This window comes from Bombyx mori, chromosome 3 (genome assembly GCF_030269925.1).
Source record: "Bombyx mori chromosome 3, ASM3026992v2".
NCBI classification, from domain to species: Eukaryota; Metazoa; Arthropoda; class Insecta; order Lepidoptera; family Bombycidae; genus Bombyx; species Bombyx mori.
The window spans coordinates 7,680,495-7,698,053 of NC_085109.1; the positions used below are offsets into that span (position 1 = coordinate 7,680,495).

The window sequence follows — 17,559 nt, forward strand, 5'->3', positions numbered from 1 at the left end:
TTAACGGCCGTCTGGTGTAGTGGTTCGATTCCCGCCAAGGGAAGATATTTGTATGATAAATATAAATGTCTTTTCCAGGATTATGGATGTACATTAAATATATGTATGTGTATAATAAAAATCTTACATTTATTTCCGTTATCTGGTACCTGTAACACAAGTTCTTTTCGAACTTATCACGGGACCAGTTAACGTGGCGTGATTGTTAGTAAATATTTATTTATTTATTTATTTAAGCCAAAAATCAGTCAAAATCAGATTAACGTTTCAACATTCAACCGCGGCAATACATAAGCATCTTCGTTTTTGAAAACAGTTGCATTACAATTAACTATTAATACTTGTTTTAATTTGAGAGACAAAATTGCGGTCTTACTCTTAATTAAACATTACTTTAAGTAAACGTGAAAGAATAAATAAGTAATATTAAAGTAATACATTTGTTAATTTACAATTTTTTATGCTAATTCGTTTGAAGGTTAGGAAATTTTAATATTTTCAAATAACATGTGCTATTTTAATTTGCCAATTGTCACTAAAGAATTTAATTGACTATTTTTCATAAAATATAAAATATTTCCTAAATTCTGTTTTATACATTCTAATTTTAATTTATTTTATTAAATTACGAATTTATAATATTGACAAAAAACACGGGGCAATTCGTCATTTGAGATTACAAACATTAATTTAATTACAATTAAATTCATTGAATTCCTAACATAATAACTTCCCTTTCCCTTCCTCTGTCTCGGAAATCTAAAGCTATAGATAAGGTTTAATATAAACGAGATTTAAAAATTAGTTTGTCAAAGAAGTTTCACTTCTCACATGTGTACTTTGTACGCGCGCAGTTTTTTTTTGGTAAGTAGGTATTACATACAATCTTAGGTAAAACATGTATACCTATTATTATTATAAGTATTATTCAGATCGTTACGACTTGACAGCTTTATTAATTTCAAATTTATAGTAGCCTCTATTTAAACAGCTTTTGTTTTGAAATAAAATACGAAGTAAGTAGATGTCTGATATTTTTTCAAACTCTAACAAAATTCGTAACCAAATTAATGGATATTCCATCCAAGAAAAGAATTTGTAAGTTGTATTAAACGATAAGTTGTTGGAAAACAAAATTACTCTGTAATGTTGTGGAATAACTAATTTGAAATTCTTTCAGATGGAAATTTTCTTTTATATGCTTATTCGCTCTAATTTGATGATATGAACGGAGTAAAACAAAGTGTTATTTTATGCGGAAAATGTTAAGATAGTTTTATTTTATTTTAGAACAAAACCTATTAAATTTTAGTTTATATTTTTTTAAAGTATACGTGTTCATGAATATATTTAATACCCTAATTTATTTAAATGAAATTGCATATTATTTTTAGTTAATGTGTGGAAGTTTTTTAGATTTTTCCACATTAAGGAAATTCAGAATATAATTTTAATTTTACATTAGTTTAGATTGTCAGATAGGCTCACAACTCACCTGATTTTAAGTTGTTACCGAAGTTTATACAACATCAAACATCTCAAAAAGTCTAAAAAGTTATAGTTTTGAAGATTTAATATTTATTTCACAGCCGCTGAGCAGCAGTGCCCCGTAATGTTCATTGTTCATTATTTCATTCCATATTAATTATATTCAGCTTCATTGTGGGATCGGTATTGTCAGACAACATTTATTGAGGTACCTATAAACATTCGCTTAATGGAAATTTCAACCGGTTCACGATATCCATTAGCTTTTACGCCGCACTTGTGTTTAAATGGATTATTCAGATGCATTAAAGCTGTAGGAAAATTGTATTTCGCAAATACCTTTTAAGTTTATATAGAAAATTATTTGAATAATTATTATGAATTTATGCAATGTTAGAGTTACATTGCGGTTTTCTTATTGGCTACTTCGACGCGCAGGTGAGTTTACGGTTCCTTCAATGTTGAGATGTTAAAACATCTCTAGGTATCCGCTAGACTTGAGATTTCCAAGACTTAATAGCGTTGTGGCAACAGTCGACTACCTTTTTTACCTCCTATCTTATTTTATCATTCTAACAGTTGAGTACTACGTGGTAGAATCGCTAAGACATTTAACAATATCTTCACAACGTATGAGTACTTCAAAAGCCAGAACAGTGGAAGTGAAGGCGAGGACGCCTGCAAACTACCTAAAAGTAAACTTCTATATGTAGCTAAACTTAGACTGTCATCATAAGGTTTGTTTGTCTTTGGCGGCAGGCAAACTGGCGCCCGGCTCCCAGATCGTTAATAAACGAATTTGTATATGAGGGAGGTAAACGCCAAGAATGACCCAGTTTTTCTACCTGTTGTCAAGTATCAATTCCTGAGGGGGACAAATAAGAATTATCTTTACCGATGATGTTCTTTAACATGTTCTATACATAACATATTCTGTGTAGCCGGAAAGCGTTATCTTTCAAGGTGACACATACGAGTATTTAACGACTTCCAAAAAAGTATATTTTAGGGTCATCATTCATTATGACTATATTTTAATGTGCCTACAAATTATATGCTTCCCTCATTATATACCTACATCAGGATAGAGAAATATAGAAATATTCAATTTATTTTAAGGAGCTTACAAAAATATTGTACAAATTGTTAGGGAAACGATAGATTTTGGAGTAGGTGCAAAAAATAACAATTGTACGCAGGGAAAGCACTCAAGACAAGGCGGAAGCGGAACTAACGAGCAATTTCGTCGGGCAGTTTGAACCGCTGAATTTTCAGAAACGTTGACTACCTACAAATATTTGCTTAGTTACGTCGACAAAAAACAAAAACATTAAGCGGTGAGATTTTAAAAGGATCCTTCATTACATAAATTTTCTTAGTATCAACGAGATTGAGAACACAAAGTTGGAGCATTTTACAGTTTTTCTGGGGTAGTCCGAGAGTATCCAACCTAAAACTTGTTTTATAAATTTTACAACTTACCGTACTGAGCATTAACGATTAATTGAATGAGATTTAATTTTATTCATTGCTAACTTGCAACGAGACTATCAGAGCTAGTCATTACAAAAAAGCTGAACGTAATATCTTATACAAAGCCATACCAGAGAAGGAGCATTAAAGTCTAGAGTTTGTCTCTGGCACAAAGTCTGCATCAGTTCAGTATATGTGCACCGATCATTGAACTTGATTCACATGCTTTTGTAGATACATCGGGAAATATTACTGAATACAGTTCTGATAAATAGCAGTACAGTTAATTTTTTTATGAGCAAAGTTGTGCATGTTAACTTATAATCTTTATTTTAGGCTATTAGGGGAGTCTATTAATCCCATAACGTGAATACTGCTGCCCCCTTACAAGTGAAAAATTGGAGCCTCTGACTGTCCTACCGTACAAATCTGTGCTTCACCAGTGCCAGTTTCGGATCTTCTAGTAGTAACCTTATCTAGTAGCATAATCACCATTTCGTGCCCATCCTTCACTAGTACATTTCTCCAGATTGTCGTTTGATTTTGTTTATAATTATGTCAAGTAATTCGAAATCTGCCTAGGATAAGAAATTTATTTTGTTGTTAAGGTAGATTTAGTTATAAATAAGATAAGAATACTGTTACAATATATGGTACAATAGTAAAAAGGTAGCTCAAAGTAAGTAGTCGGAAATAATAAAAAAAACTAGGGCCTTATTTATTAACGTACTTTTTTATTTTGCAGAAAAAGACAATTTGTATTTTGCTTTCTAAATATTTCAATTCATTGGTATTATTTATAACGACAATCGTGAAGAAGTAGGCGTTAAATAAATAGATGGAGACCAATCCAACATTATAACAGTAAGAAAATGAAACTGAATTAAAGAGAAAACAACGAAATCTACAATCAAAGATTGAAAGAACGAATCAAACTTTAAACGAAGAAAGTTTGAAGGAAAGGATATTGTAGGATCAAAATTTTCAATTACATTGCGTTGACCTGTCTGTCGTCTTACTTGATTAATTAAGAATTTCCAATTAGCTTTGAGTAACGCTGCACATAAATAAACTACGGCTACATTTATTTACCTTACATTGTTACTAGTATTACATGTAGCACCACTAACATTGTAGGTAATAAATTATAACACTATTTGACTTTCGGCTCATGTCTCAGCGTTGACCTTGAATTCAAGTGGTAACTGATTTTTATAGATAACAATTCTTGAATATGGATAAAATTTTTGTAACCTTAGTGGATCGTAGAATATATTTACGTATTTTATTTGCAATATGTGTGGCCTGAAACGGTTCGACTTCCATCATAAATAACGATTATTAAACAGATATCATTTTCTCATACAGCTGAAAAATGAAATTTTTTTTTTATTGCTTATATTGGTGGACGAGCTCACAGCCCACCTGGTGTTAAGTAGTTACCGGAGCCCATAGACATCCACAACGTAAATGCGCCACCCACCTTGAGATATAAGTTCTAAGGTCTCAAGTATAGTTACAACGGCTGCCCCACTCTTCAAGCCGAAACGCATTACTGCTTCACGGCAGAAATAGGCAGGGTGGTGGTACCTACCCGCGCGGACTCACAAGAGGTCCTACCACCAGTAATTACGCAAATTATAATTTTGCGGGTTTCATTTTTATTACACGATGTTATTCCTTCACCGTGGAAATTAATCGTGAGCATTTGTTGAGTACGTATTTCATTTTCTATTACTAAGCTACGAACTATTCAACGGTTTACATGATAATCAAAATTAAAGGAAATGTTAGATACAGATACAGTGCGTATAGTTCACGATAATATTTACTATTTAATACTATCTACATTTTATCTATGTTGCCTACTGTTGTTGATTATTTTGTTGTTAAAGAGATTCTTTAAGAACTAGCACATACGTTTTTAGTACTTAAATGGAAAAAACCCGGGCTGCTCTATGTCAGATTACGAACAAAGAAGGGGTCTGTGGTTTGTTTAAAATAATAATTTAACAAATTATGTCGCTTCACCGAAAACAAAGATTAACAGAAAATATTCCAAATTTAAGCAATTGCACTTGACAGGTTCGAGATGGTTTTCGTTGAAAGCTCTTATTATACTTCAACAACTATTAACTTCAATGAATAAAGAAATATTTACTAAGCTTTTTTTAACGCTGGCCAAAAATATTTACTAACCTCAATATCTTCTCTAGCTCATCTTTGATAGGTGAATCACACAGATTATTATAGAATATAGAGTTCATTTGAATTTCACCCTTAGTTATATCGATGGCGTGCCAGCTTAATTTTTTTTTCGTAATTTCGTACGTTTCTATCAATAGTTTCGCTAAATTTCAAGTAATATAGTAATTTACGAATAGACAGGCCGAATGAAATTAAAATAGGTCTCATATAGTAATCAGCACGAATCTTTCATTTATGTATGTTATTATATGAAAGTATGAAAGGAATTTGAGTCACAAATAAAATTAATTTAATAAAAGTCATAAAACATTTTACTTGCGGCGCACACCTGCTACGTGACTTCATTTATTAATTTGAAGCTAAAGAATTTGAAGTGACTAACGAGGGAGCTCCTTTCAGATTTCTCAAACTGAATTACACTTACTTTGAGTTTCGGAGTCCGTTGAAGTTTCACTTCCAGAATTATTTTTATGTTGTAAACAACAACAAAACATTTTAGTTTTAGTTACGGCTTCACTCTGTAGACAACCAGCTACTGTTCGATTTACAATAAATTAACGAACAATCAATATGACATTAGAATTCGAGGCACGTTTTTAGATAAAGAATACCATCTAACGTCATAGATGCATTCATACTCAGTTCATTGAGCTGTGATGTTAAATTTTAACATTTAAACCGTAATAAAGTTTGTACCAATAAATCGATTGAATTTTCTGTCCAAATAAAATCGTCTGTATCTATAAATAGTATATAAAGTAATACTCTTTAGTAGTGATAGGATTTCTTGTGAGTCTGCACGGGTACCACCACCCCACCTATTTCTGCCGTGAAGCAGTAATGCGTTTCGATTTGAAGGGTGGGATAGCCGTTGTAATTATACTGAGACCTTAGAACTTATATTTCAAGGTGGATGGCGAATTTACGTTGTAGATGTCTATGGGCTCCAGTAACCACTTAACACCACGTGGGCTGTGATTTCGTCCACCCATCTAAGCAACAAAAAAATAATAATAATATTTCTTTACAAATTATTTTCGTGAAATCGATAAAGAAAACCCTTTTTTTCTACATTTTTCTAATAGTTATCAAACAGTCAATATGTTTATATATATCACGCAACTATGTTCAAAAAGAAATCAAGGTTAAATTACAAAGTTAGTTTTCGGTTTCTTTTGTATTGCCTTCGACTACTTTCTTTGAATTTTTTTTAAATGTTAACCAAATTATATATTTTCGATTTCAAGGGTCCGATAAAAATATAAATGTTTATAAAGAAAATAAACACTTTCTTCACGTGCATCAAAACATTTAGCGAATTAAAACAACAGCTACGCTTTTTTCAAATCTTGTTCTGAGAAAAATATTTATGGTTTCAAAGCGAATCGTCGATATCGTTTTCTTTAATATTTAGACCGCGTTGACAAGGAGCGCCCACGCGGATTGTATCCGTAATATAAATGAAATTAATTATTTTCAAATAGAATCTCAGCTTCTGGAATATTTTGATACGCATTCAAAATTAAATGGAAACTAGGAAAACAGTGTTAGTGTGTGTAATTAATTTTGAGTTGAGAACGGATAATATAGATAAATTAAATATGCCCTTTATTACTTTATAATAACTGACAACGATATATTAATATTTTTATAGTTTATTATTATAAAATTATATACGGTTCTAGCTTCGTTTGATTCAATCGTTTCAACAATAAACATTTTCTTATATGTAGTTAAACTTTAATATTAGTATTAAAGGAAATTTTAAGGATATACCTGCCTGCGATTTCGCACGGTTTAAAATTTACTGGTACTTTTTATTTGTCGACCAATTTAAATATATTATGTCAAACGGTAAGTTAAGTCTAAATATACCTCAGTATGTCAAAAGTTAAGGGTAATCCTAAATATATCGCAATACATCATTGAAAACTACATTCGAATTTGTTCAGAAGTGGAGTTGAGCGTACACAAAGACACATACATACATATATATTAATACGTGAAGCAAAAACTTTGTATCCCTTTTTACGAAAATTGCGCGGACGGAGGAGTATGAAATTTCCCACACTTATAGAGAATATAGAGAAGGATTGCACAATGCAATTTTTTTTAAAAGTAGTACATAAAATATACATTAAATCAATAAAGAAAACATTACACACACTGCCATCTGTTTGACACACATACACACATGTATATATTATTATACTCTTTGTTTATTGTCCAACTGTAGTTAATGCTTAAAGTCTGTGGACAAATTGAAAATAGGTTAATATTGTTTATCTTTAATATTATTTGTCTATAGTGTAGTCTTGGCGAAATCTGTGATTATAGAAGTATAATAAATAGTCTTTGACAATACAACCATAATAATGTTCAAACTTATGATTCCAATTAATTATAGTAGAATTTCGACTACTGCGGGACCACTAGTACATATTATTATGTATATGGTAGGATATTTTACTGACCAATTTTATTATGACTAAATTATTTAGCGAAAATTAAATAAGCCATGGAACCGTATTTACCTTTTAACACTCTACTTTTATTATGATAACGCTCATACAGAATCCGTATTAATCCTCTGGGTCTGGGTCGTAATACACTCGTTGCGAACGAGGAAAAGGTGTTACCTTCTCGCACTTGTTTTAGTAATACGTTAATACCGCATATAAATTACAATTTTACAGTGAAAATTACCTTTGGGAAAATATGTTTAAAAAAATATGTAATAACACATCTAGTGATTACAATGAGTTTTACGGCAGCGTTGCTGCAATATGGATTTTTGAATTCACACAGTAAATACTCACGTGCTTTTAGTGTATTTTTTTAACATCTATTCATTGATTAATATTGCTTGTGTTAATTCTTAAGTAAATTTGAACAGTGTTCTAGACCGATAGTCAGAACCAGGAAATATGTATGAGGAGCAGTTTAATATAGACCCTAACCTGCAGTTTCGGGATAGGGCGGTCGATGCCTCTGTCTCCCATTCCACCAGCAACCACAACAAGGCATTCGGCCGCTTCAATACAAACAAATTAAATGCATGATCACTCCGTTGAAAAGTCACGAAATTTTACAAAACACATTCCTTTGAAATCGTCATGTTTCTGTCGATCACGTGCTTATTTATATTTCCATAATAAACATTGTATTGTCAATAATTATACGCAAGATTACGTATTTTCAGCGCGTGAAATTTATTTCAGTCAGCCTTCGTTCAATTATTTAATTTTTTATTAAAGTTTTATTACGAAACGTCTTTGCACTTAAATTAAAAAAGAAATCGAATAACAATCGTCATTGTTATGCAGGCAGGAGACTTGGCACGCGCCCGCCCTCAACCGCGCTCTCCGCTCAACTGCGCCTGAATATGAATGAATCTGCTGAAGGTTCCACATTTTCCATGTACGAAAAAAGGTTTATCTCAATAAGAGTAGGTACTTTAAATTGAAAAGAACCGCAATGATTATCTACTTAGAGTAGGATCTAAATTAAATATGTACTCAAAGATTTATTAGTAACCTCCATGATGAAGGTTTTTTTAAATACGTAATTAGAGCGCTGTACGCTACGTAAAGCTCTTTGGTATTCTTGTTTTGAAGCAGCAATCTTTCTTCATTCATTCTTGTTTTGTAAGATAAACTTTTGATAAAAAAAAATCGCAAATTTTCGTAATATTCTCTACATCCCTAATAGAGATTAAAAATAACATACGTTTTTCAATTAGAAGAATAAGAAGTCGTTTTCATTACTCGGCTACTTCGCTTCTTTATGATTATAACGTTACATTCATTACATGTAAATAAAATAACTTCTTGAAAGAATAATCTAATTAGACAATTAATTAAGCATCTTCATTATAAAGTCAAACTGTTCTCGCAGTAATCGATTAAATCGATTAAAGTTTGTAGATAATTTAAGCCATAATAACATGGCAAGCAATGAAGTGAGCTTATGAATATTGGCAAAAGACATTAGGCGGCAAACTCCACTCTCCGGTAACTCTCGTTAGATTTTATAACGAAATTATAAAATAGTTTTAATTTAGGTTATTAAATAATGTTGTCTTTATTTAGAGAGATGTCGTCTGATGGCTATAGCCATACGTATACGCGTACTAAACTCTCCTGAATATTGTATTATCTGTGTAAATTAAGACTACACAAGATAATTCTCGAATATCAATTATATTTACCGAATACAAACATTTGACAAACACGACACCTGAATTTAATAATAATTTAGATCGAGCTTCCCTTTAGTTCCGTTTGATCAATTAATTTGAAAACAGTCTAATCAGTGAACGATCATTTAATAATCTCTCGTTACTGTTGCCGATATAATTACACGTACAATATTGAGCGATAGGATTGAGAATTAGGTAATGGTATATATTGTTTAAATTTAGAATAAAATTAACATTCTACTTTCCAGAACTGTAGTAGAAAAACTCATTAATGAGATACTTCATAACGTTAATAAAATTATTTAAATATATTAGAAATGTACATATATATGTTTGAATTTTTATTACTTAATAACGAAAAAATAGCTTTGCGGATTTTAATGAAATATATTTTATGACCTGGATTAACACATCGGAGACTTATATTCTGATTAAATAAGAACAAGGTTTGCTTTTTTTTTTTTTTTTTTTTTTTTTTACCTACCTAAGCTGATAGCCCTAGCGGCTATTTCAGCGTAGCCTTAACTTTAGTAGGTGAGCTCACGGGGCTCAAACCTGACGATGTTGCTAACACGAACCCTAGCAAGAGTCGTGCTTCGCAGAATCTACCACCGGATCGGAAACGCGACCCACTGAGAAGATCCGGCGAGAAACTCAGTGGGCTGTGTCTGAGAGTTAATTTACTCGTCGAGCCCTTCGTCGCAAGCGACGGGTTCGACGAGAACGGTGACCGGTGCTTGAAGTACCTAAAAGCACCGTTAGTGGATCAGGAGGATCCGAGATGACGTGTTTAGGGCGACGTCGACTGCTTTCCATTCTGTCCGCAGGATCGGGAATGTAGTTACCGGCGGCCACGATGAGAGGGTTCTCGTGTCGTGCCGCTTTATCGAAGTGGCGCATGGACGCCGACTGAAGATACTTACTGATGGACTCTAAGTCCAGGTCGTCATGGAGGTCGACGTTCCTGACGAACCACGGGGCTCCGACGGCTATCCTGCAAAAACGGGATTGAATAATTTGAAAGGATTTTAAGTGTATGCGGGCCGCGTGAGCGAACACTACACTTGCATAGGTCATGACGGGGCGTATGCAAGTTTTGTAGAGTGTCACCTTATTTCTAAGGGACATTTTACTTCGCCTACATATCATCGGGTAGAGACGTCCTAGAATGAAGGCGGCACGGTCGCGTACCGTCTTGATGTGGGGGCGGAATGTCATCCTACTGTCGAGGGTGACGCCTAAATATTTGACCTTCGGGGCCCACGGTATGGGCTGGTCGAACATCGTGATTGGGCGAACGACGGGGGCGGGGTTATTGACGCGCCTAGTCGGGAGAGGGATGCTCAGCGTGGTGTTCGGAGGGCGACCCCTTTTGAAGAGCACCGCTGTGCTTTTCGTGGGGTTAATGTCGATGCGCCACTTCCGGAACCACTGTCCCATGGTGGTAGCTGCGGTCTGAAGTCGTCGATGAAGCAACGCCTTCTTCCTACACGAGTAGTAGATGGCGGTGTCATCGGCGAAGAGCGCCAGATGGGTCTCCGGAGACCGGGGTATATCGTTGATATACAAACTGAATAGTAACGGGGAGAGGGCGGAGCCTTGCGGGACTCCGGCTGTGACGTGACGGGGCCGGGAACGCGTTCCCTCGACTCGATATCGGAACGAACGGTTCGACAAGTAGTCTCGTATGATGAGCACGAGCCTGTCTGGCACTCCCATGTTATACAGTTTGTATATCAAACCGTTGTGCCAGACTTTATCGAACGCCTTCGCTATATCGAAGAAGAGGGCTCCTGTCGGAATGGGTTTCCGCCTGTTCAGCCCTAGTAAGATGTGCTCCGTGAGGCGGTGCACTTGATGGACGCACGAGTGTCTGGCGCGGAATCCAAACTGCTCGTCTATAAGAATTTTATTCGCGGATACGAAGTCCCAGAGGCGTTTACGAAGGAGCCGTTCGTAAAGTTTGCCTATCGCCGGGAGGAGACTGATGGGGCGGTAACTCGCGGTTTCGTTCTTCGGTTTGCCCGGCTTGTGTATGCCGATAACGTCCGCTTCTTTCCACGCCGCGGGAAAGATGCAGTTCGTCATAGCAGCATTTAATATGGTGGCCAACATCGTTATCAGTTGGGCTGGTAACAGTTTAAGCGCGCGGTTGCGGATGCCGTCGGAGCCGGGAGCTTTCCGTGGTTGTAGGCTATCGATCGCCTCCTTGACCTCGGAAGTGGTAATGGGGGGTAACGCGTCCGAGGGCGGCAGGGAAGCTCTGCGCTCGACCTCCCTGTCGACGAACTCGGTGTGTTCGGGGTCCGCGTGTTGAGTGCTGGTGGTGCACTGCTCTTGCAGTGCATCGGCCAGCAACTCTGCCTTGTCATCGTCATCGTAAGCCGGTGATTGGCCTGAGGGGCGTACGAGAGGCGGCATAGTGGCTATAGTTTCGGACTTGAGGGTCCTAGCTAGTTGCCAGTATGCTTGGTGAGTGGGCGCGAGTTCTTCTAAATAACTATCCCAGTTTTCGTTTCGGGCGTCGCTTAAGCGGGATTTGACCTCCCGCTGTAAGCGACGCATCCGAGTCCGGTTTGAATCCGTGGGATATCGATCGTAGGCCCGGATTGCCGCGTTTCTGATTCTAACGAGGTCCCTAAGATCGGGGGAAAGTCTGATGCGGTGGAAGCAGTCCTCCACATCGACTTGTTTCGAAGATCTTATGATCGCCGTCGAGACGTGATCAGTGAAGATGTTTATGGATTCGACGGTATCCTCGGGGGATGGAGTTGAATCCGGGCCGCAAGGGAGGATTGGTGGAGCGGTGTCAGCTAAGCACGTGCCCAGCTTCTTCCAATCCACCATGGTCCTCGTATCTGGTTCGCGGTTGAGTGGGCGACCGAGCTGCATGACGACAGGTCGGTGGTCTGAGTCGAGTTCTGACATTGCCTCGATGGAGCGTAAGCGCAGAGTTACGTTCCTCAGCAGTGCCAGATCTATTGTGCTCGGACGACGCGCGGCGTTGTACGGATAGTACGTGGGGGTCGGGGGGTTGAATATTTCGAATGTGAGGTCGTCTATGAACGCGTCGAGACGCCTACCGTTCACATTCGTGCGATGGCAGTTCCACCTAGTGTGGTGGCAATTTAAATCGCCTGCCAGGATGACCGCGTCCCCCATACCGAACAGTGTCTCGAGGTCACTGCTCAGGAGGGGTTTGTCAGGGGGGAGATAAACGGATGCGATGACGATCGGCTGGTGTCCCGTCAGCGCGATGCGGCACACTGACGCCTCGATATGTAAGAGCGAGGGAGTATCGAGAGGGACGCAGTGCAGGGCCCTCCTATAGTAAATGACAGTCCCGCCCTTGCGGGCGGAGAGTCTGTCATTCCTAACCATGACGTAATTCGCGACTTTGGGGTCGCGACGCGAGGGCTTTAGGAAGGTCTCCTGCACCAGAAGGATGTCGATGAGATTATCGCGGAGAAACTCATATACTTGATCGCGCTGACGCGCGAGTCCGTTAGCATTATAAAATGCTAACTTTATGGAACGCGGTTTTTCCCTACCGTTGCACGCCATTGATTACCGGTAATCAAACCAGCGTGCGCTGGACGGACTCGATGACGTCGATGTACTCGAACGTCGCGTTTAGGCGGTCTTCGGCCGTGACCGCTCTGCGCATGGCGTAGGCGAACGCACGCATGCGGTCGATATTTATCGCGGCGATATAATCGCGCACGATTGAGAATTCGTTAACGACAGGCCGCGCGGGGGCGGGGCGAGGCGCGGGACCGGGCGCGGGGGCGGGGCGCGGCGCGAGCAGGGGCTGGGGTGCCGGTGGCTTTCCTGCCAACGTGAGCGGCAGCGGTTTTGCCCACGCGGAGACGGTGGGCACCGGTGCCGGCACGAAGGCAGGTTTCGGCGCGCGGGGCGCCGAAGTCTTAGGGCCGACGGTTTTTGGAGGCGCGTTGGCCAGACGCTTCCGCGGGGCCTTGGGGCATCCGCGGTAGTTGGCTGTGTGGCCCTGCTTCTGGCAGAGCACACAGCTCGGTGGTTCAGTCGCTGTCTCTTTGACCCGCGAACAGTCGGCTGTCGCGTGGTCGCCGAGGCACTTTACGCACCGCGGGCGCGCGTGGCAGTTGCGCGCGGAGTGGCCGTATAACTGACAGCGGTGGCACTGCCCGGGAGTGCCTTTTTTATATGGGGCCTCGACGGTGACCCCGGATAAGCCGCAAACGGTGCGGAGGCTTGAGGCAATTCGTTTGCCTTCGGCGGTTGGTTCCAGCGCGACGAGAACCATGTTGTATGCGAATTTATCGCGCCCGCTGTGCATACGGTGCACACTTATAATCGGGTACGTTTGCCTAATTAAATCTTCTTTGATTAGCTCGACGTCGAGCTCTTTAGGTACTCCGCGTATTACTACGCGGAGCTCGCGGTCCTCCTGGAGTGCATAGGTGTGGTAGCCTATGCTCTCCTTTCGGAGGTAAGAAGTGAGGGCCCTATGGTCGCCCGGCGTTGCGACTTTAATTTGTATCCCGTGCGCGAGATTACGCGCTTGGGAGTAATTAATTTTGTTGGCCGTAAGGGCCTGGGATACCCGGTTCCACGACGACTTTTCCCGCAAGATGACCGGCGGCGGCGCGGGAATTTTGCGGACGGACGCGGGTTGGGGTCGCGGCGACGGGGTTGCGCGGCGAGGGGAGTCGGGAGAGACCACGACTTTTGGCCGCGACGCGTTCGCGGCCTTGGGTTGTTTCGGCGCCGCGGACGGTTCCACGGCGCGGGCGCGTTTTTTCCCGCGCGTGACGGTTTGGAACCCATCGGAGGTTCCGGGTTCGGGGCTGGCGGCCGACTCGAACTCCATCTCCGACTCGGAGTCGGAGCCGGAGCCCGATGCCGCGCAGGACGCTATCGACGCGGGCGCGGGGGTGGGGGGCGACATCGGCGAGTCTGGGATATTCGCGGCGGCGGCGAGCGGTGCGCGGGACTGAGCTGCTAATTTGGCTTTATGGGCCTTAAATTGAGTCATGATGTCCGGGCAAAACTCCCGGACGAAAAGGACGAACATGGCGGGGTCGTCGTCCGCCATGGTGGTTGTGCCCAGGGGGGGCGTCCCCGGGACTTAAAGCAACTCGCCGAAAGGCGAGTCCCCTGAGTGGGAGTTTAAACCCCCTGCGCTGTACCAGCCAGCAGTGATTTGCAGGGGGGGGATGCCTATGCCGTGAAAACGGCAGTCAGCTGGGATTGGGGTGGAGAGTTTGGGAAGGTGGGGGCCCCACTGGGTTGTGAGTGCCACAACAAGCGGTGATCGCAGTGGGGGTTAGTCTCGAAAGAGACTGTTTTTTTAAAATGATAGATAAATAAAAATAATAATGACAATGGATTGGATGTTTTGGTGATAATATGAAATTGTCGTTTTCGATTGCAGAACTACGAACTCGAATTACGCTTTACTGAATCAAGGTCGCGATGCCAGCGACAGAGCGTCCGGAATGCAAAACAAAGTCGCGATCAAAGCGACAACGACGATGTCGTGCAAACTAGACACACAATCGCGACAGCAGCGACAATTATTCAGGAAAACGCGTCCGGGCTCAACAGCGTTGCGATCGGAACTGCGACAAGGTTTGCTGATTCATGATTTTATGATTTTACGCCTTAACGGAACTACAAATCCACTGGTAGTTTATGGACTGGAGAATGATATAAGCAAATATTTATCCTAGAAAGTGCAACGACTTGCATTATTTGTGAATATCATATTTACCCAAATAAAACCGCAGGCCATGTCTAGAACTGAATTAAAGATTTTTTTTAACTATAGTTTGGTAGGCCTTTTTTAAACATTTTTCATAATGTTACTGCCTCATAAATCATACGATTTCTTGCATAAAATAATTATACAAACGGTAACTCCAATCTCATAACATAAGACCGAATCTGTTACTTACACGTTTATAACTAGACTGATTTAATATAGCAGAGACAAAAAGCCGCCATTAAATAAAGGTCCTTGTCTAGACTTATATTTTGTGTTCACAAAAATGTTCTAGTGACCTTTGTGGCTAACACGCTACAACGAAATCTCGTTTCAAATAAATGAATCTTACGAATGGTTCTACATGAGTTAATAGCTTATAGAGATGGTAGTGACTCAAATGAGATAAAACTAGATATTTTTTTTTGATAACGCCATCTTGTTTTGTGCTTAAAGCGGTTAGTTGCCCTCAATTAAGAAAAATAGTATTATTATTCGCCAATAGATGTCGGGAAGAGTTGATTATTGAAAACACGAATAAAACAACATTTTCTGAAAATAAACCGTAGCTAGATCGATTTATCGCCCCCGAAATCTCCTGTATATTAAATTTTATGAAATTCGTTGGAGCCGTTTCCGAGATTCAGATTATATACATATATATTAATATAAAAGAATTGCTCGTTTAAAGGTATAAGATAAGATAAAATTAGAAGCTGCTCTAATATATCCGTTTCTATTATGGATTTGTAATAATCATTCTCATTTTCTATGAAATCTTTAGTAATCATCTTAGAAGGTAAACAAGCGTTGAATATTAACAAGTTGTTTACAAAACTTACCGGTCGCCGAGCTACTATTGATTAGGCTCTTCGGTCCATCTTCTTGAGTTTTTGAATTACCGAGGGAATTCGATTGGGAATATATTTTTGTGAACGGAGACGTCGGTAAAGACATGGGAGAGGACGCTTTTAAGGGAGACGTGGGTGTACCTAAGTTGGACGGTAAAGACAAGTTCGAATCGGACGTAACAAACGAATTTGTTTTAACCGAATCAATATCTGAAGTTTCAGGCGTGCACAGTACTGTAGGAAGGGATATTTTAAGTGAATTACTTCTTGTTGACGTCGCTTCTTCGATTTCCGGCGGGTCCGCCATGTTTTTCTGTGAAAAGAGAAAAATAAACTGTATGTGGAAAGGAATGGAAAAATAACGAAGAATAGACCTTCGAAATCGAATAACAAATGGGTACCGAACATGGATAGATGTATTATTTATTTAGAAGAGAGCCTTTTCAATGTTTGGAAAAAAATATTTTTTGCGAAAACAAGCGGTGGGACTCATAGGCGAGTACAGTATGCTTAGTGCGAGTTTTTTAACGTTCTCGATAGCGTAAAAGTTAGCTCATATTTGTATGGAATGGGTTTGTTTGCCGCTAGGGGCGCTGTTCCAACTGCATACAAAATTGGGTTAACTTTTACGTTATAGAGAACGTTAAAAAACTCGCACTAAGCACACTGGATCCCACAAGCACTACGTTTTTATATTGCTGTAGTTGAAAACTAGAACACATCCCAACCTAGTCTTCAATAATCACCGGTTTCTTTTGACATCGAGGGTTTGTTACATAATTTCAAAATTTAGGCTGACAATAATGAATAAATTAATCTGATCGTATTTGACCAACTGAAAATTATAGTAAAAGTGGCGAGTTTCTATTATTTCATGTGTATCAATTATCAATAGGTCTAATATTATATTCTCTTTTACGAATAAACCATTCAATATAACGTCAGGGAAGCGAAAATAAAAATTTTAGGTGGAGAAATTGAAAGTGAAAACACTACATATGTATCCTACCTACCTACCTATAAAATTTCATCATGATTAGAATTTATTATGGTTAGTTAAATTACGAAATTTTGCAGTTTTAGTACGAACCAAAACGAATCCTTTTTACATTTACTAATCGCACGAAGACCGCTAGCTCTCAAATAGGCTAGTTTGATAGATTTATGAGTAAACAGTTTATATGCTCTCATCGCCACAGTACCTATTTTACTAAATACACCATTAATATTGTCTGTAACGTAACTAGAAAGTGAAAATAAATAAATCTTAAACGCTGTGTATACGCGCAAGTACCAACTGTAATGTTTTACTGTAATCCAAAGTTTAATTTTGGCACAGTTTTATCGAAGACCAGCGGCCGGCTCCGGCTCCGCTCGGGTCTTTAACAAAAATTTCAACGATAACGTTGTTTCATTTTTTAAAATAAAATAACACTTATTGCGGCATAACTATAATAGTTAGACATATGCTGTCGCGACACTTTTTGTAAATAATAATGTATCTACAAAGTCGTAGTACAATATTTTATTCTATCATCGTTTCGTTTTCGCAGGGCACGCAATAGGTAATTTTTTTACACCTTGGGTTAAGT

The 17,559-nt window shown here is 39.2% G+C and overlaps 1 protein-coding gene across 4 annotated transcripts in view; it reads right to left on the reverse strand.

Moving 5' to 3' along the window:
- LOC101738678 (cytochrome b5 reductase 4) overlaps window positions 1-17,559 on the reverse strand; it is a 59,346-nt gene that overhangs the window by 29,544 nt on the left and 12,243 nt on the right. For 2 of the 4 annotated variants that reach the window (XM_012695150.3, XM_038021569.2), the window contains exon 2: window positions 15,959-16,280. In XM_012695150.3, coding sequence (XP_012550604.1) covers window positions 15,959-16,274 — 316 coding nt within the window. In that variant the 5' untranslated portion in view covers window positions 16,275-16,280. Of the gene's footprint in view, window positions 1-5,593; window positions 5,730-8,129; window positions 8,556-15,958; window positions 16,281-17,559 lie in introns of those variants that run through there. The other 2 variants (XM_038021581.2, XM_038021572.2) reach the window with 2 other exon arrangements.